General features: G+C 37.3%; 1 protein-coding gene across 2 annotated transcripts in view; it reads right to left on the bottom strand.

Annotated features, from left to right (window-relative positions):
- The window catches only part of SLC25A12 (solute carrier family 25 (aspartate/glutamate carrier), member 12), a 128792-nt gene that overhangs the window by 21182 nt on the left and 86152 nt on the right, over positions 1-21458 (bottom strand). For both annotated transcript variants that reach the window (XM_011991920.1, XM_011991922.1), the window contains 5 exons: positions 21331-21415; positions 10293-10374; positions 8165-8323; positions 5037-5089; positions 4420-4500 (listed from right to left, as the gene is read on the bottom strand). In XM_011991920.1, coding sequence (XP_011847310.1) covers positions 4420-4500; positions 5037-5089; positions 8165-8323; positions 10293-10374; positions 21331-21415 — 460 coding nt within the window. The remainder of the gene's footprint in view (positions 1-4419; positions 4501-5036; positions 5090-8164; positions 8324-10292; positions 10375-21330; positions 21416-21458) is intronic.

Genomic DNA, 21458 nt, shown 5'->3' with positions numbered 1-21458 from the left:
TTTTGAGACAGAGTCTCACCCTGTTGCCCAAGCTGGAGTACAGTGGCACGATCTCAGCTCACTGCAACCTCCGCCTCCTGGGTTCAAGCAATTCTCCTACCTCAGCCTCCCAAGTAGCTGGGACTACAGGCACGCGCCACTTCACCCAGCTAATTTTTTTGTATTTTAAGTAGAGACGGGGTTTCACTATATTGGCCAGGCTGGTCTCGAACGCCTGACCTCAGGTGATCCACTTGCTTCGGCCTCCCAAAGTACTGGGATTACATGCGTGAGCCACTGCACCCAGCCTAAAGCTGGGTTTTAAAATTTGCATGAAACATATCAGGTATTCAATGAATAAGTGAATATATGAAAGAACAAATAAATGAAAACCTACATCAAGTGTAAAAGAATATGGATTTGGAGATAGAAGTGGTTTGAATCACAATTTTGACATTTACTAAGTCCAAATTTGGATTTCACTAAGGTTTTAGTTTTTTCAACTCTAGTTGGGAATAATAATGAGATAATCCCCATAAAATGTTCAGCCCAGTAAGAAAAGTATGTTTTGCTCATTAGCTGATTCGAGCTACATCAAAAGCAATAATCAAAATTAACAAGAGTAGTAAAGTTTTAGTTAAGTTGGGTGCTAGAACCATGGATGCTCATTTTATTATTATTCTATAATTATACTGTTTGTATTATTTTGCATGTATCAAAAATCACAGGCCTTGGCCAGCCTGGTGACTCACACCCGTAATCCCAAAACTAGGAGGCCAAGGCAGGTGGGTTGCTTGAGCCCAGGAGTTCAAGACCAGCCTGGGCAACATGACAAAACCCCATCTCTACAAAAAATACAAAAATTAGCAGAGGATGGTGGCATGCGCCTATAGTCCCAGCTACTGGGGAGGCTTAGCGATGGGAGGAGCCCCAGAGTCCAGGAGGTCAAGGCTGCAGTGAGCTGAGATTGCACCACTCGACTTCAGCCTGGGCAAGACTGAGATACTGTCTCGAAAAAGAAGAAAAACAAACAAACAAACAAAAAACAAAAATCACATGCCTTTAAAAATAGATCATAAAGACCAGGCACGGTGGCTCACGCCTATAATCCCAGCACTTTGGGAGGCCGAGGCGGGTGGATCCGCTGAGGTCGGGAGTTCAAGATCAGCCTGACCAACATGGAGAAACCCTGGCTCCACTAAAAATACAAAATTAGCTGGGCGCAGTGGCACATGCCTGTAATCCCAGCTACTAGGGAGGCTGAGGCAAGAGAATCACTTGAAACTGGGAGGTGGAGGGTGCGGTGGGCCAAGATCGTGACATTGCACTCCAGCCTGGACAACAAGAGAGAAACTCTGTTTCAAAAAAACAAAAATAAATAAATAAATAAAATAACCAGATCATAAAACAAAACATACAACAACAACAAAATATATAATGCCCAAGGACTAGAGATTTTCACTTCCAGGTCACTTCATGATCTAGTTAACACACACTATTTTCCCTAAAAGAGAATATTGTCATTTCCATGGCAATAAAATTTCCCTCTCATCTACAGGGAACTGAAGGCCTAGGTCCTAGCTAATCCTTCCTCTGGGAAAAAATGCCTAGAACTCAGTTTGAGCCATTTCTTCCTAATTAACCTACATTAGGTTAACGCATTAGGTGCATCTTTAAAATTGGGTAATTTTTGGAAGAACAGCAGTATTCTTCACACTAGTGGCACTGACAGCACTCAGCCAAAAGCCACAAGGACATCATACATCGTATCACCACCACTACCCAGGATGGTGAGGACTCAGGGTCAGGCTCACAGGCAGCCACTCTTCACAGTGTTAATCTGTTGGCTGTTTGCCAGGTATCATTTAGGAAATGGCGTATCCTATGTTCCACAGAGTCTGATATTCTATAAAGAGAGACTCATCCTTTTGAAGACTTTATTCTCTGCTGAAATTTATAGACTTTGGGGAGAAACAGTGAATTATGCTTTAACAATCATTTATACCATGGTATAAGTGAATTTGTCAGTAGAAACTCAATAATTGCACTTTTTTCTTCTTCCTGAAAGAAGAGATTTAGAGCAAAGGAGGAAGCAGAAAACGTTTGTGGTGAAGAACTGCAGACAACCTTATCATTCTGCCTAGAGTCCAATCTGATATTTTTCATGCTGTCAATTTCCCGCTAGATAATCCATCAAAGCCTCCAGAAATGAGTCATGATTAAGGAAGAGATTTAGAGTGTCAGCACAACCCTCAAGGCACCCCAGACTTCAATAAAAATTCCTAAAGTTCAAACCTATAAACAGGGTCTGTAGCTAGGAAGAACAAAGGAACTAAATATCTTATTTTGGTTTAACCACTTAGGTCACATGTCAGACATGGAAACAGGTCAGCTTCATGTCCAAAAACCTGGATATTGCAAATGGAAACAAATAATTAGTTACATGGAACAGAAAGAGCATGACTTAGAAGATTTCTGGCAAAGGTATGCATGTGCTGTGATAAAAATGACTTAGAAAGCTTAACCAAACAGAAACTTAAAACGACCAAGAAAAAGAATATTTATGATTGGCAAAGATTCTCTCTCTAGACAAGAACCAATTACAGAATCTAATTGGAATAAAGGAAAAAGAGAAACTTCATTTCTGGTGATCCACCTAAGCAAAAGTTTTATTCTATGTCCACTGTTTACTCTTCATTAAAAAAGAAATGCAGCCAAGGAGATTTCCTTCCTGAGAATGTGCTGGGGCATGCATACAGGCGCACACACACACCCACACAGCAGTCCACCTCTACCAAAGCAACTCTGCAGAAAGGTGAGGACTCAGGTATGTGCCACACTGACACATATCAAAGAGAACCTGAAGCAACCTCTCTCTCTCTCTGACCCCCGAGGCAGTGTCTCTGAATTAAATGTTGCCAAGGTCACTGACCTCATCACTTCAGGTTTCACAAGCAACTGAGGAAGTTTTAGCCAAGACTGTCAGCCAATTCAACTGGAAGTTATTAATGTTTTCAAGAATAAAATGGACTAAACAAGTCTTAAACGAACCATACATTATCAAATATGAAACAAATACCACAAATGAAATTAGTTGGGTTGCAAACAGATTTAAGAATTGGTCCAAAGCCAATGTCATGCTTACACTTTAAAGACAGAAACCTTTGTGCCCTAAGTAAATATCAGAGTCTCTGGGTTCAGAATTTCTGTCAACAGCTGAAATGTAGTTACCATTATTATTGTTTGCCATACCCTCTGGCCTCTAAAGAAGAAAAATTATAATTAAACAATGGCTTACTCAGTCCTATATCTAAGATATAAGGGCCCAATTAATCAGCCATCTCACACTTGTTTTAAAGTTCCAGTTAACATATACGAATGGTAACTCTACCCACTACTATATTTTCTGTACTCCATTTCTTTTTTTTTTTTTTTTTTTTTTTCCATTTCTTAAAAGGAATAGGAGTTAGAACTTTTAAAAAAGTCTGGAAGATAATGCTTTAGGAGCATCAAAGAGATAGAGCTGATGAAAACGTTACCTCTTTTTTTTTTATCATTATACTTTAAGTTCTAGGGTACATGTGCACAACATGCAGGTTTGATACATATGTATATATGTGCCATGTTGGTTTGCTACACCCATCAACTCATCATTTACATTAGGTATTTCTCCTAATGCTATCTCTCCCCCAAACCCCCAATCCCCGACAGGCCCCAGTGTGTGATGTTTCCTGTCCTGTGTCCAAGTGATCTCATTGTTCAATTCCCACCTATAAGTGAGAACATGTGTTTGGTTTTCTGTTCTTGCGATAGTTTGCTGAGAATGACGGTTTCCAGCTTCATCCATGTCCCTGCAAAGGACATGAACTCATCCTTTTTGATGGCTGCATAGTATTCCATGGCGTATATGTGCCACATTTTCTTAATCCAGTCTGTCATTGATGGGCATTTGGGTTGGTTCCAAGTCTTTGCTATTGTGAATAGTGCCGCAATAAACATATTTGTGCATGTGTCTTTATAGTAGCATGATTTATAATCCTTTGGTTATATACCCAGTAATGGGATTACTGGATCAAATGGTATTTCTAGTTCTAGCTCCTTGAGGAATCGCCACACTGTCTTCCATAACGGTTGAACTAATTTACACTCCCACCAACAGTGTAAAAGTGTTCCTATTTCTCCACATCCTCTCCAGCATCTGTTGTTTCCTGACTTTTTAATGATCACCATTCTAACTGGCGGAAAATGCTACCTCTTTTCTATACTCAAAACCAGTTAGCTTTTATAATAAAATTTAAAAGTTATTCCATATGATTATTGAGAAAACCTGCTTAGAATCCCTTGAGTTCAAGGGAAATGTCACTCAGATATCTATCATATCTGTGCAAAAAGGTTAACGGAATATATTTGTCACAAGAAGCGCCTAAGAGTAATACTTACACAGCCTCCAGCAAGGACTTCTGCTGGAAGTGGAACAGAGCCATCTCTTCTGGTAAATTTGTCCCGAACAAAATCATTAACCTAATTAGAAAGACAACATCAGTTAACCAAAATTCCCAACTGTTTCTCTTCTGGCACACTGTTGCTTTTCCAAGTCAGCAAAATATTTGTCTTATGATAAAATTAAAAATTATCAAATGCTTATATGTAAAATTAAAGTTTTACAAATTCTGTGATAGTGTGCCAGTGTCGGCAGTATCGATTTTAGTTTTGTTTTTGAGACAGGGTCTCGGTCTGTTGCTCAGGCTGGAGTGCAGTGGCATGATCATAGCTCACTACAGCCTCAAATTCCTGGACTCAAGCAATCCTCCCATATCAGCCTCCTGGCATGTCACCACACTTGGCTAATTTTCCATTTTTGTTGCTGTTGTTGTTTTGGTAGAGCTGAATTCTTACTATGCTTATGCTGGTTTGGAACTCCTGGTCTCAAGTGATCCTCCCACCACCCAAAATGCTGGGATTATAGGCATGAGCTACCATGCCGAGCCTTGACTTCAGTTTTTTGGCTTAATGGTAATGTAAACAAATGACACAAATTCAGTTAGAGAGAAACTTACAGTCAGTTTAATGGCCTTTTCTGGAGCAACCCCTATAAGCTGTGGTATCAGACCTAGGTAAAGGGACAGAATCATCAGCAATATAGATGTACCAGACACGAAAACACAAGCCCAACAACAAGGAGTTTCCCCCATATTATTTACCCATCAAACATTTTAGAGTTTTCATTAAAATGGGGAAAAGATTATCCTGAAAACTCTGTATACATATGTAATCATTATTTACAAATGCAGTATAATGTCATGTTTCTTGAGGCTATAAATCCTCTTCTTAAGCATGCTTACTTTAAAGCCCGGTTATCCAACACTTCCCAAAAAGTCCCTGAGGAAGAAACAGAGCCATGGGTCTTCTCTATTCTGGGAACACTGCCAATGAAAATGTAACCAAATTCCCTCCCTTGTTATAACCAAAAACATATAAACATACACAGACACTGTACACTTGGAAAAGCTCTGAAAAGCATGCTGTTAAGCATACCCAGATTTTGCCACAAACTGTACTACCTACATAATGGCATACAGTGGCTTGGTTATTATAGAACACTAACTCCCATAATCTCTTCAGAGAGACACAGCATTCAATATTCATTTATTTACAGGGAAGCCAAAACTGCAATGAAAAATGCAGTTTTAAGTATTGTTTAATGAGTATCTCCTATAAGCAAAAACATATGCCTGTTGTATTCTTATTTACTAATATATGTCAAGCTTAAGACATTTTAAAAGAATCCCCTCAAAACAAAGGAAATCATAATCCTTAGAAAGTTAAATTTCCCAGGCTGGTTGTAAACTGGAAAAGAAAAAAATAAACAACATCTGTTGGGCTCAGCTTTCTAAAGCACACAGCTTATCCGAATTGTTAGCATACTTTTTCCCATACATTTTTTAAAGATGCTAACAATAAACATTTTATATTCTTTAAATCATCCAGCCAAACGGGAGTTATATATGTGTTTGCCTGCTTGCTGACTGCTGATCTGCAGCCTGCTTTGAGGATACTGCTGAGTGATTTTCCATAAGCTGAGAGCCAGCAAGTAATCATACATATTGGCTACTGTCAGTCAGACTGAATTATCAATGATACACACAAATCCACACACACTTTCCATGGGTAGCAGACTGATTTAAAAGAACAAATCAGCAGATGGCAGTCTTAACTTTCTAACCCTCGTGATTATCAGGCTCAATTACTTTTAATCTAACTCCCATACAACCATGTCAGCATGCATATTTGTTTTACAACTCGCCTCAATAAGGCTCATGGAATTTAATAAAGTACTGATTTGTGTCATTTTATCATTGTTGCCTGCAAAGAAATTTAGCTAATCTGTCAACAATTTTGTCAATCATCTGACAGAATAATGGACCAGTTCCAAGCAATATATGACAATCTCAATAATCATAGTGCTCACATACAGGACTCCCACAATCTTCTCCCTAATACAAAAGTCTCTCATTTAAAGAACTGCTTTTATGAGCTTACATCCTGAATAAAACCAACAATCCCCTCCCCTACTTGCTATATTGCATCCATTTAATTAACATGACATCCCTCTCAAATGAAATCTTCTGTGAGCACCTATTCATTGAGAAGGCTAAACTGTGCAGTAAATATCTAGGTTCCTTTTAATAGGGGACATTTTCTTTGCAATTTAAAAGTATACCAAAGAGGAGAAAGGTCATTATTCAACAAAGAAACACTGGAGATATCAAGGAAAAAAACAACCTTAATGCCACTTAACCTTGATTCCCCATTACATAAAATATGGATATGCAGGGTTTAATCAGTTAAAACAAGCATTCACACAGAAAGATCTGCGTTCTGGATACTGTTCCCCTTTCCACAGGGTACAGGCTGTACAGGTGGAATTCAAAGAGGCTACAGTTCTGAATATTTGAGGAAAACTCATCACATTCATTCTCAAGAGCATGCTACTTGAGCCTAGTTTGATTTCAGAATGACTCTCTCCTCTTATTCTATAAATAATGCTAAAAATGAACATCCTTGTGACCCTCTACTTCAATTATGAGTTTATCGGAGTTATATTTTTTGATTGAATACCTGTATATAATGTTAACCAGAGGTGTTTTTTTCTCTCCTGTCCATGAGCCCAAAGCTTTGTTTGGGCCCAGTCTTTCTTAGGAAGATTTCTAAGCCAAATAGTTCAACAGAGCTCAGAATAGGCTAGGGATTAATGAGCTTGTGTGTGCAAACAAACAAGTACAGTAAATTACATAAATGGCCTGGACTTGAGCATGTAGAGAGCATTTTCAAAGAATCCCAAGTGGCGCCCAAAGAGATTAAAAAATTAATCTCCCTCCCAAAGGAAACCCTATATTCTAATGTGGAAACACATACATGAAAGTCATTCTCTCTCCAAAGAGACAAGTTCCTACAAAGACAACGGGGGGTGGGGAGAATTCTGCATGGGGCTGCTGCCTCTGTTGCCAACTGCACTGTGCTCAGTCTAGAATGGCTGCTAACATTCCCTGCAAAAGAAAATCTCTCTGTTTTGACTGTACACCTCTGAGTTAAGTGGGGGAAAGGAGCAAGAATTAGACTTGGAACCAAAGGGTTTTCCCTTTTTTTCTTTTTTTTTTTTTTTAAACCTTCACATGACTCATTGGAAAAAATTTATAAATGTTTCCTGAAAGAGACAAAAACATTTGATATTTCTTTCAGTTGAAACAAATATACGGAGGGTAAACTCATCTTTGAGTGGTAGCCTGGCTTCTTTTTCGCAGAAAAGAGATGTATTTCTCCTCTTTAATTCTTTGAGAAAAGCAGCTCTCTATTTCTTAGCTATCATCCTTGTATTCCACCTGCAGATATATGCCTTGGTTTGTAGAAGCATGGTGACATAGACCCATGTTGGGACAAACACATAATTTGGATACCAAGAAATATAAATAGCAAGAAGAAGAAATGAAGACCTTGTTTGCAGATTAATATTGCTAATCACCAGAAAGAATGTAAAAAGGGAAATGAGCAAAGAGAAAATAAAAAGAGAGAAACAGACCTAGTCTGGTTAGGCATACTACATATTGGCTTCCATAATTAGTGAGTTAAAATCTGCTGCTGGTGGGATCAAATCACTAACTTCAGCAGCTGGGATTTGCTTACTCACCCCGGTAGAGTCCAAAGAAGCCCTCATAACGCAAGACTTTCTTAAAACAGTCAAAGCTGTTTTTGTACATCAGCTCCCCAACAACAGAGCCAGAGCCACGCTGGTTTTGCATTCGGGTCTTCACCAGATCTATAGGATACACTGCAGTGGCTCCCACAGCTACAAACAGAAGAATTTTTAGGCTTAAAAAAGAACACAATTAAATGGAGAGTCCATAAGGATGACAAATCTTATCTTAAAGGATGAAAAAATAAAACACAATATGTATTCTCACAAAAGAGACTTTATGTTAGTATTTTTCTTTCCCTCACACACACCTTAGGGATAGCAGGCTATAGCAACCACTGAAATCCATAAATACAGCTGCTTCAGAGAACAACTGTCAAGAATGCTCTTTGATATCTTAGGTTCATAAATTACAGAGTGGATTATCGAGTCACTTCCCAAATTAGATAGTTAACACTCAGTTTTCTATAATAACAACATTAAACTATTATATAAAACATTTACTTATATTTTCCATTAAATGCCTAAATATTATGCCAGTTACTTCTTAAAATGACTATATCCGTACACTAGGTGGCTACAATTTTAAAATTTAGTTTAATAAAGCATCTCGGTAAATTAATCAGTTACAACCACAATATTGGAGACACATTTCAACATTATCCTATCCCTATGTATAGAATTTGGTTTGAAAGAAAATGAGGCCGGGCGCGGTGGCTCAAGCCTGTAATCCCAGCACTTTGGGAGGCCAAGACGGGCGGATCACGAGGTCAGGAGATCAGGAGATCGAGACCATCCTGGCTAACACGGTGAAACCCCGTCTCTACTAAAAAATACAAAAACCTAGCCGGGCGAGGTGGCGGGCGCCTGTAGTCCCGGCTACTCAGGAGGCTGAGGCAGGAGAATGGCGGGAACCCGGGAGGCGGAGCTTGCAGTGAGCTGAGATCCGGCCACTGCACTCCAGCCTGGGCGACAGAGCGAGACTCCGTCTCAAAAAAAAAAAAAGAAAAGAAAAAAGAAAATATGGCTATGCTTTAAAATTTCTCAGGGACTGAAAAATTTATTTACATGAACGAAAGTATTACACACTTTGACTGCTGAAAGCCGAAACCTGGTTTGCAACTTCTAAAACTGACAGTGAAAAGAAAAAAAAAAAAGTATTTTGAGTTCAGGCTTATCTTAAAAAATCGTAAGCATTTTAATCACACCTGCTAGTTTCTTCTCAACAAAGCAACTTCAGATTGTACACATTTTCTATGTAGAGTATCTAAGCAAAAACAGTCTCTCAAATTTTGACTGTGAACAGGGAGGGAAGGGAGGTTCATTTTTGCAAATAAACATCAAGTCCAGATATTGTCAAACAAGTGATAAGGGAAAGGAAAACATGTAAGCAGAAAAGCACAAGTGAATCACTTTGAGACGTTGTTTTATTTCATGAGGTTCTGGATTCATATCTCAAATCTCAATTTTTTTTTTTCAGTTTTATTTTTTTTTTCAGTTTTTTTTTAAGTTTTATTTTAGGTGTAGGGTATATATGAAGGTTTGTTACAGAGGTAAACACATGTCATGGGCGTTTGTTGTACATATTTCATCACTCAGGTATTAATCCCAGTATCCAATAGTTATTTTTTCTGCTCCCCTCCTTCCTGCCACCTTCCCCCGCAAGTAGACCCCAGCGTCTGTTTCCTTCTTTGGGTTCATAAGTTCCTATTTAGTTCCTACTTATAAGTGAGAGCATGCGGTATTTGGTTTTCTGTTCCTGCGTTAGTATGATAAGGATAATAGCAAATCTCAATTTCTTAACCTGCCCCATAAACACAGTCTCATTTTCCACTTTTTTATACTGGCCTTAGCCAGTATGATTAAGGAGAGTGCAGCACTGCATCCCAGACTTTCACATCATTACAGAGGTTTTGTCCTGAAGACAGACTGGAGCCAGATGGTCCACAGTCATTGCTATGACAAGTCCCCTGATCATAGGTAAAAATAAAGAACACTTCAGAAAGCCCTGAAGTCGTGACCCATGGGAACAATAAACTACACCTTTGCTGATCTGCCTTAGTCTAGTGAGATAAGATTACATTAACACAAGCCTCAAACAGCACACAGACATGTCACTCACCTCCAGCAACTGAGCCCAGAGTGAATCTGTAAGCAGACTCGGCAATCTGGAGCCAGATAGGCCTACCTAATCCAGGAGACTGCTGCAAAGAAGAAGAAAGCAAGTAAAAAAAAAAATCTTGAAAGAGCACACAGCAAGTGAAAAAAACTACAATTTGACTATTTTAAGACAAGAAAAAACAAAACCTAAAAGTGATATTGGTAATGCAGTAGTATCTTTTCCAAAAGAAGAAAATAGGATATTCATGCAGCCAAAAATGAAAGCAATGTATTTAAAAATAGATAACTCTATCATCAGCATTTAAAAACCATATTAAGCCAAATACACAGTAGCTTCCCCCTTACCCCAATTTTTACAAGCCTATTAATACCTCATTTATCTGCTACTGTTGGGGGAATACACTATCAGTTTACAGAAGTGAATCTTTCAGGTAAACAAGCATTTCAGTTATAAAATTTTTCTCCTTCTTTAACTTAAAATTTAAAAAGCTTTCTAAAGTGTAAAAAATTAACTTGATTCTTAAATCGGAGAATATTGATTATAATCTACCATCTCTAATGACTACTGTCATAGTTCTAACATAAAATCTATAATAATAATAAAGAGAAAAATTCCACCAGATGTTATTTCACAGGTATCCCATAGCATAAAGGATCTAAGATAACTTGTCTATACTAGTGTGTCAGTCTTGTTCTTTAATATTCATTATGAAAAGACCTTCTATACTATGTAAACAGTATGAAATGACAGAATAAACTAAATAAAAAGTTAACATACTTGCCAATGTCTTAATTATATATACAAAAATCTAATATACATTATACAATTATATATAAGATGTATTTTAAAGTATATACAAAAATAGAAATTATAAAAGAATGAGATAAATGTTTCTAAGTAATTTTATATTTCACTTATTAATTAATGCAAAAATATTATTTTTTTTTTTTCTTTTTTTGGAGACAGAGTTTCACTCTGATGCCCAGGCTGGAATGTAGTGGCACAAACACGGCTCACTGCAGCCTCAAATTCCCAGGTTCAGGCCATCCCACTGCCTCAGCCTCCAAAGTAGCTAGAACTACAGGTGCATGTCACCATGCCCAGCTAATTTTTAAATTTTTTTGTAGAGATGGGGTCTGTCTATGTTGTCCAGGCTGGTCTCAAACTCTTGAGCTCAAGCAATCCTCCCACCTCAACCTCCTGAAGTGCTGGGATTACAGGCACGAGCCACCTCACCTGGCACAAAAATATTCCTGATACTGCTTTCGAATACCAAAATCCATGGATGCTCATGTCCCTGATCTAAAATGGTGTAGTATTTTCATATAACCTATGCACATCCTCTGGTATACTTTAAATCATCTATACATTACTTCTAATACCTAATATAAGGTAAATAAGATGTAAATAATTATGCTGAATTTTTAAATTTTGTATTTTTTATTGTTGTAGTGTTATTTTTTATTGTTTGTTTTTTCCTAAATATTTTCCAACCACAGTTGGTTGAATCCAAGGACATGGCACTCAAGCAGATGGAGGGCCCACTATATTGAATATGCTTCAGTATAATTAACTGAATATGCTTCAATGAGTTTCTAAAATGTTGATTAACCAGTTAATTCTGATACTTTGTTTCAAAGACAACAGTTGAAAACATAAACACAATCTGTCCTTTCAAGGCAGTGATGATATTTAATCTCATATACTTTGAAGGAATTCAAGTTATGGCATTGCTATGGATTCAATGCTTGTGACTCCCCAAAATTCATGTGTTGAGACCCTACTGCCCAGTGTGCTAGTATGTGAAGGTGGCAACTTTGGGTAGTAATTAGGTCATGAAAATGGAGCCCTCATGATAGGATTAGTGCCATTATAAGAAAAGACACAAGAAAGATGACCTCCCTCTATCTCTCCCTCATATAACAAGGATATAACAAGAAGCCTGCTGTCTACAGACTAGGAACAGGGCCCTTAACAGTAAATGAATCAGCCAGCACCTTGATCTTGTAGTTTCTAGCCTCTAGAACTATGAGAAATAAATGTTTGTTATCTAAACCACCTATGGTAATTTGTAATAGGAGTCCAAACAAAGACAGGCATTTTAGCTTACATTTTAAAAATCAATATAGCTATTATGCTACCTACTAAACACATTGGCATATGTTTTTAACTTCTTTAAAAATGTACTGGGCCAGCGCAGCGGCTCATACCTGTAATCTCAGCATTTTGGGAGGCTGAGGTGGGCGGATCACTTGAGGTCAGGAGTTCAAGACCAGCCTGGCCAACATGGTGAAACTCTATCTCTACTAAAAATGCAAAAATTAGTCAGGTGTAGTGGTAGGTGCCTATAATCCCAGCTACTTGGGAGGCTGAAGTGGGAGCATCACTTGGACCTGGAGGTGGAGGTTGCTGTGAGCTGAGATCACAAATCACTGCACTCCAGCCTGGGTGACAGAGCAAGACTCTGCTTCAAAAAAAAAAAATGTATATAGAACGTTATTTCCCCCACTTAAGAGTTTCTCAATCACAAAACTGGATGAAAATAAATCTCATTCTCATAAATTATGAATTATTTTCAATCATATATCCTTTCAAAATATGTTGAATTAAAACTCATAGAATAAAAAGCCTATGATCCTAAATAAGCATCAAGTAACCATTAATTCCCTTATTCATATAAAAGGTTTCTCCTGTATTCAACCACATGCATTTTTCTTTATACTTTCTTCCTTTAAAGAACGTTTATAAGCCCTACAAAATCCTATGAAAACTGAAGGATTATACTGTGCTTTAATTCTTTGCTAAAAACATTTCTAACTATAAATACCCAAATGCCTTTTGACAGAAATGTCACCTTCGCCCTTATTAAATAACATTTAAAAGAAAACATACAATATATGGTCAGCAACATTTTTTTTAAGGCTTAGTTATCACTTATGGCTCGCTTGTATTCAGGTATGTAAATTAATGTAATTAATGCTATGGATTTCACTTCATGAATATTCATAAATGAAATGCTATCGCTGTCATCCCTATTAATGACTGTGTACTGAATTTTTAGCATTTAGGCTGAAGGAAAACACTCAGCACTAAGAAGATTGCCTGCCGTGAGCAAATGTGCCAAAGGAAAAGACGCTCTTTCCCTTAAGGTTATGATTATGATCATAAAGTTTGATATTTAACAAGGTTAATTAAGTGTTTTTCAAAACAAGAGTTGAGAATCTTAAATGATTTTTAACCTACTCCCTAAGCATATGTGTGTGATAGGAAATAAGTTGATTCCTCATTTAAAGAGATGTTCTCTTCATTTTTTTGTTATAGGTATCTTATTTTTTAAGTGAGAATTAGGTCTAGTGAGGTGGCTCACACCAGTAATCCCAGCACTTTGGGAGGCTGAGGCAGGCAGATCACTTGAGCCCAAGAGTTCAAGACCAGCCTGGGCAACATGGTAAAACTCCATCTCTACAAAAAATACAAAAATTAGCCAGGCATGGTAGTACATGCCTGTGGTCCCAGCTACTCGAGAGGCTGAAGTGGAAGGATCACTTGAGTCTGGGAGGTTGAGGCTGCAGTGAGCAGTGATGATGCATTAGATAAGGCAAGATTATGTCAGTTAACAAGTCAAACCACACTGCCAACTCAATAGGGAGAATTACCTCTGTCAAATGACACACTATTAATGGGTAGAATAAAAGGGAAAAATAGCTAAAGTTTTTATCTCGAGCATTGGAAGGGGGGAAAAAGGCTAGATTCTATAAAAACAAAAATGTATGACTGGAATGGCAAAATAAGGCTAGGGGAAACAAAACAAAATTTTTCTGTCTGCAAATTACATCTATGACTTCAATAGTCTGGGATTTGAATTCAATATTCTTGGCCTTACAAAGTAAGATTAAAACCTAAAGCCATGACAGTATAGGAGAAGGAGATGAAGAGAAAAAAAATATATATATATGTGTGTGTGTGTGTGTATATATATATATTTTTTCCCCTGAATGCTAAACAATACATACTTTTCTCTCAGTAAAAAGGGAGTTAAGTTGTGTTAAAGACTACAGTAAGTCTTCAAATCTAATAATTTAAATGAGTTAAATGACTAATAAATAATAGCTAATACATAAACCTAATTTTCTTTTTGAGAACAGATTTCCTTTTGTGGTAAAGTATCACAGGTGAAAGAGGTAAAATGTTCCAAAAAAAGGAATTCCTAAATGGACTGTAATGTCTTCCTGTATGTGCTCATGAATCCAAAATTCAAAGAAGGGCCACAGAAATGCAAATTACACAAAGAAAACAAAGTCCTATGTCTAAGGAATGCTATACACAGAAAAAAGATTAAAAAAATTATAATATGCAGCCATAAAAAAGAATGAGATCCTGTCTTTTGCAGTGACATGGATGGAGCTGGAGGCCATTATCCTTAGCAAACTAACACAGGAACAGAAAATCAAATACCATTATGTTCTCACTTATAAGTGGGAGCTAAGTGATAAGAGCTTATTATGAACACAAAGAAGGAAACAACAGACACTGGAGTCTACTTGAGGGAGGAGTAGGGGAGAAAGGAGAAAAGATAACTATTGGGTACTGAGCTTAATACTTGGGTGATGAAATAATATGTACAAAAAAATCCCATGACACATGTTTACCTATGTAACAAACCTTCACATGTACCCCCAAACTTAAAAGTTAAAATAATAATTCTTAGTAATTCAATAATGTTTTGACAGAACACAATCCAGCTTATATTCCATAGTTCTTTTAGTGAGTGGCCTATAGCTTTAATATAATTTCCCATAGAAACAAAACTTTTTTAAAGAAAGTACATATATACCCAAGAAGGTCCATCACAGATCATTTATCCCATACAGTTGAAAAGGTAATTATGTAATATACAGTAAAGAAAAAGAGAAGGTTTGTTTTCCCACTTTCACATAGGGCCAGAATTGGTCTATAACCTGGTTTTAATATCCAAACTGTTAACATGCTTCAAAAATATACATCCTCTTCTTTCTGCAATCCACCTCCTCTTTTATCTCATTTCCCTCAAATCAAAATTTCCATTTCTCTCACTGTAGGTCATCTTAATAGCACAACATATTTATCCGTTCTACTGATGGCGAGTATTTAGATTGTTCCAATATTTTTGCAATTGCAAATAATGCTGCTATAAACATTCTTTTTTTTTTTTTTTTTTTTTTTTTTTTTGAGACACAGTCTCCCTCTGTTGCTCATGCTAAAGTGCAGTGGCACATTCCTGGTTCACTGCAACCTCTACCTCCTGGGTTCAAGCAATTCTCGTGCCTCAGCCTCCCGAGAAGCTGGGACTGTAGGTGCGCACCACCATGCCTGGCTAAATTTTTTGTATTTTTTTGTAGAGATGGGGATTCATCATGTTAGCCAGGCTGGTCTCAAACTCCTGACCTCAAGTGATCCACCCACCTCAGCTTCCCAAAGTGCTGGGATTACAGGTGTGAGCCACCACGTCCGGCCTAAACTTTCTTGTACATATCTCTTAACACACTTGTGTAAACATTTTTGTTAGGGACTACTCCCAGGAGAGGAACCGACAGGTCACGGGGTATGTGTTTCTTCAACTGCAGTGGTACTGACAAATATGATGCTAGCAATTTCCATTCCTTCACCTCTTGAACAACACTTGCCATTGTCAGAGTATAATTTTGATTAATCTGGATAGTATAAAATAGCATCCCATTGTAGTTTTAGTGTGTGTTTTCTTGTACTAATGGTATTAAACTTTTCTATTATTTTTCCTTACCATTTGGATATCTTCTTTTGTGAGGTTTCTCTTCAGGTATTTTGCCAATTTTTCTATTGCATTGCCTGCCTTTTGCTTATAAATTTGCAGAAGTTTACTATACTATATATTCTGGATACAGATCCTCTATTATTTAAATGTATTGCAAATATCTCTGCCTATTGTGTAACTTGTCTTTTCACACTCTTAGTGGTATATTTTGATAAAAGTTCTTTAATGAAGTTTAACTTATTAATCTTTTTCTTTATGACTGGTGTTCTGTACTATTTACAAAATCTCTGCTTATCTCCAGATCATAAATAGAATCTCTCATGTTATCCTCTTTAATCTTTCACATTTAGGAACAGGAAAAGACTTTTGTGTATGGCATGGGGTAGTGATTTTTTTTCCTTGTTGAATATCCATCATTAACTAAAAATTTTTTAAAATAGGCCTGGTAGAATTTCAACCAGCATTAAAAAATTAAAATATAAAACATTTCAGGCACTTAAAAAAATACAAAGATATATTAATACTTTTTCCTCACTTCTCATCCCCTTTTACCTAATGGAAGTAGATGAGAGTAGATTAAGCGACTGTGTCACATATATGTTTCAGCCCATCTTGGAGTTTGCTTATACAGGCTTCTCATATTTGATAATAAGCACAATAATAGCAGTTAACATTTGTTGCATGCTTAACAGGTGTTAGACTTAATGTAACTGTATTATTACTCATGCAATTCTCATAAAAATCCTGTAAAGATGAATACTGCTATCCTTATTTATTTATTTATTTATTTATTTATTTATTTGAGACAGGGTCTTGCTCTGTCACTCAGGCGGGACTGCAGTAGTATGATCACAGCTGACTGCAGCCTCAAACTCCTGCGCTCAAGCAATCCTCCCACCTCGGCCTCCCAAATAGCTGAGACTACAGGTGCTACCATGTACCTGGCTAATTCTACCATGCCTGGCTAATTTTTTGTATGTTTTTGTAGAGAAAGAGATTCATCATATTGCCCAGCTGGTCTCAAACTACTGGGCTCAAAACAATCTGCCCGCTTTGGCCTCCCAAAGTGCTGGGATTACAGGCACAAGCCACTGTGCCTGGCATACTGTCCCTATTTAATAAACGAGGAAACAGAATGAGAGGATGTTACATAATCAGTGGCCAACCTCTTAACTACTGTCTCCCTCATAACTTCTATTTCTGGACTCACAGATTCTCCATCATAAACAAGTGTTTTCATAATACCTTTCATAAGGTGAAATAACAAAACATATATCCTTCTTCCTATTTTATATTTAGGTTTCTAATATATTCATATAAGAGAATACTCTGCATAATAAATGTAAGTAATTATGTACTACTAATTTGGCAATATAGGAAGAATCACAAGAGAATCAAATCAAGATATCTTCTGGAAGTAACATGGGAATAGCTATGGTTAGCATTACTGTAATTCTGTGAACTAAAGAATGTTAAAAACTGAGTCACTAGGATTGTAGTCTATATGGCCGCCTTAGAATGCCTCCTAAACCTGAAATACGTTAACTGAGAATGTTTTTTCAAGGCTGAAAATTGAAGAAAGTTTATTCTATTACTTTGGTTGCTATAAGAACTTAAGCATATTTTCATATTATTCTACTTGAGTCCAGCCTGAATTCCTTACAAAATTTTAAATGTTACAAAGGAAAAAGGAGGATAAATTTAGAATTCTGAAAATAAAATCCATTGATACATACCATTTTACAGAATGCAGGAGCTTGAAGGCTTCTCAGAAATACATGAAGATACTCACTTTACTAAAGGGAAAACTGAGGCCCAAATAAACTTGTATCAGATCTCAAGGACAGTAAAGGTCAGATTTCACAATGGCCATTAGTGGACATTAATTTGAATCCTTAACCTTCACAAATCTGTTTCTATAAAACTCTAATAATTATTTATTATTTCGGTTGAGTTCTATTTTCTCAGATTTTATTCCTATAATAATGTAGAGGAAAATACATACTTAAGATCTTAATTTTTATTTCTCTGTACCTAAGCCTCAGTAGAAAGACTATTTTCTATGTGAGAGGAAACATTAAACATTTTAGCTGAACGCAGTGGCTCATGCACTCTGTAATCCCAGCACTTTGGGAGGCCAAGGCCAGTGGATTAATGTAAGCTTAGGAGTTTGAGACCAGTCTGGGAAACATGGCTAAACCCTGTCTCTACTGAAAAAAAATTAGCTGAGCATGGTGGTGTATGCCTATAGTCCCAGCTATTCAGGAGGCTGAGGTGGGAGGATCACCTGAGCCAGGGAGGTCAGGGCTGCAGTGAACAGTGATTGTGCCAATGCACTCCAGCCTGGGTGACAGAGTGAGACTCTGTCTCCACCAAAAAAAAAAAGAAAAAGTGTCCTGAGACTCTGAGGTTCTTCCTTTGGGGACAATGTAAGAATACCTAAGACCTCTACCAGCTCTCTAGAAATTCTAGATCCCTGTACCATCTCACTGGTTAAGGAAAGGCAGAGAAAGCACTCCCCATCACTCTGGATACCAATCAGAGACCCAGGGAAGAAGAAAATGGTGGTTTTTATTACTGCCCATTTCCTAAATATCTGACAAGACCCTTGAGGCCACCCAACCCAGCATAAAAGCATCAGCACCGCCACTGAAGACAGGCAAATCATCTTGAATCTGTCTTAAAAAGAATTTACAGCAGTAGCAAAATTACATCACTTTCCTAAGGATGAAGAAACGTGAAGGACGTAGACTCAGGGTGCCAAAGATTGCAAAACAAGCTTCAGATATGGCCTCTAGGAAAATTGCTAGGGGCAAGAGAGGTGGGTGAATAGAAAACTAAGCGGCAGAAAAACTGAGGAGGAGGAAATGAGTTGAGATTTTTAAATTCAGTTTACAATGTTTTTAATACGCTAAATGAAATATTTCCCAATTACAAATATTAAGGACACCTTCAGGGAGAGTTATATCAATAGACATATGTAATACTGCAAAATATCTTCTTTTGAAATGCAATTTTTCAAAATTCAAGAGCAAATTTTCACAAATGTATATACTACAAAAAATTAAATTCAGTAAGAGCTCTTTAAATATTTCAATGTCTTTTTTAATTTTATTAAAAAATTTTCACCTTCTTTCCTTTTATTAAATGTTGTAATTTTATAAAATTTTATTTTTTAAAAATCACTGAACTGAAATAAATCCATCTATTTTTAAAGGATTTGAGACCTCATAATGGAAATAAACTTTTTTCTTTTTTTTTTTTAAGACAGGGTCTCACTCTGTTGCCCAGGCTGGAGTGCAGTAGCACAATCACGGCTCACTGCAACCTCAACTTCCTGGGCTCAGGTGATTCTCCCCATCAGTCTCCGAAGTAGCTAGGACTACAGGCACATCCCATCATACCCGGCTAATTTTTTGCTTTTTTTTTTTTTTTTTTGGTAGAGATGGGGTTGTGCCATGTTGCCCAGGCTGGTCTGGAACTTCTGGGCTCAAGCAATCTGCCCGCCTCAGCCTCCCAAATTGCTGGCATTACAGGCATAAGCCACTGGGCCCAGCCTGGAAATAAACTTTGATGGCAGCAGGTAAAAGAGTTTTTCTGATACAAAAGAAGCTAAATTGCAATGAGTTACAATACATTTTAATCTGTAGGAAGCTTTATTACACATCAAGTAAACAAAGTATTAACACAAAACGTAGATATAATGGTTTCTTTTCCATTTTCAATTTGCTTCAACCTGACTACAAAATGTTGTTGTTCCTTATGTAAAGTAGAACTGGAAATTCTAATTAGTTTCACAGGCAGAATCATCATTCCACGGAGCTCAAGTAGAAGAAAGGTTTCCGACCAAGTCTTCCCAAAGTGAACTACACTTAAACATATCTTGATGTTTCATTAACACATTTGGTGAAGGTGAACAATAACAGCAAACCAACCCTGGCTACTCACCAATGTGGCAGCAATGAAGAAAGAGCAGACATAGCCTCTTTCTACAGCATGCACATTTAGTAGCGTGCTCTCTCTCTCTCTCTCTGTCTCTCTCTCTGTATCCTGTCTTCTTTATCCATGCCCTCCCCATGTTGCCTAGCCTAGTATGGCATCACACTCTCCTAGAGAATTATGAGGAACGCAGGCTCCATGTCTATTGGAGCAGGAAAGTACCAGGAGGACAATGACTGGCCCTCCTAACCCTTATCCACACACAAAAGCAATGTGATCATCTGCTACCACTGAAACTTCGAAAGTGCTATAGAAGTAGAGGTTTCAACTCAAAACAAGATTTGTTAAAAACTGTTCCATTCCACTCTTCAAGGTAATTTCATGGAATTTCTTTTTCTTACCAAGATAGTACTTGTAATCAGAAATGGGACTGTATTAATTTTATAGGACTCAGAAGCTACTGTTTTAATCATTCTTAACATTTATAAAAACCAAAACTAATATTTATCAAAAATGTAATAACAGTCAAGGTTTTCTTTCCGGTTTCACTACTTTTTTTTCCCCCAGGTTGTAATCTGTAAGGCACAATCCCAGTGAATCAATTATTTCATTTGAGGGAAGTTTTTTTATTTTAGAAACCCTATAAATGCCAGTTTAATGATACAAAGTAAACCTAACAATTATCTTCAAATGTGACGAGGCAAATGAAAAGAATGCTAATTCTAAGGGGAAGGGGGTCAAACCGATGTATGTTTGAACTCTTATTTTCCTTATCTGAACAAAACAAAAAACAAAACACAAACATAAATCTAGTTATCTCATAAAAATGTTCTATAGGCTGGGCATGGTGACTAATGCCTGTAATCCCAGCACTTTGGGAGGCCGACGTGAGTGGATACCTGAGGTCACGAATTTGAGACCAGCCTGCCCAACATGGCAAAACCTTGACTCTACTAAAAATACAAAAATTAGCCAGTTGTGGTGGCGCATGCCTGTAATCCCAGTTACTCGGGAGGCTGAGGCAGGAGAATCTCTTAAACCCAGAAGGCAGAGGTTGCAGTGAGCCGAGATCATACCATTGCACTCCAGCCTGGGCAACAGAGCCAGACTCCATCTAAAAATATATATACACACACACACACACACATATATATATATTCTATAAAAGTGGGGGTAACAGTAGTTCTATAAAGGTAATCTTTAAGCTAAGTAAAGTCTTTCTCTAGAAAGTAATTTTTAACTTTTACAGCATTCAGAAGCTGTCAGCTCCTACTCAGGCTACTAGTTCAGCATTTTTTAAGGTGATCATATTTATGAGACTACTCATACCTGTCTCTGAAGTTCTGCCAGGTTGTAAGGTAAGGCCCCCTCAGCCAATGGGGCTATTCTCTCAATATCTGCCAAAGTCAAGCGCCTTCAGGAAAAATATAAGAAAGAATTGTTAGACACTGACAAAC

This window comes from Mandrillus leucophaeus, unplaced genomic scaffold (genome assembly GCF_000951045.1).
Source record: "Mandrillus leucophaeus isolate KB7577 unplaced genomic scaffold, Mleu.le_1.0 Scaffold40, whole genome shotgun sequence".
In the NCBI taxonomy this organism is placed as follows: Eukaryota; Metazoa; Chordata; class Mammalia; order Primates; family Cercopithecidae; genus Mandrillus; species Mandrillus leucophaeus.
The sequence above is the reverse complement of the archived record's forward strand: the minus strand, read 5'-3'. Positions and strand labels throughout refer to the sequence as shown.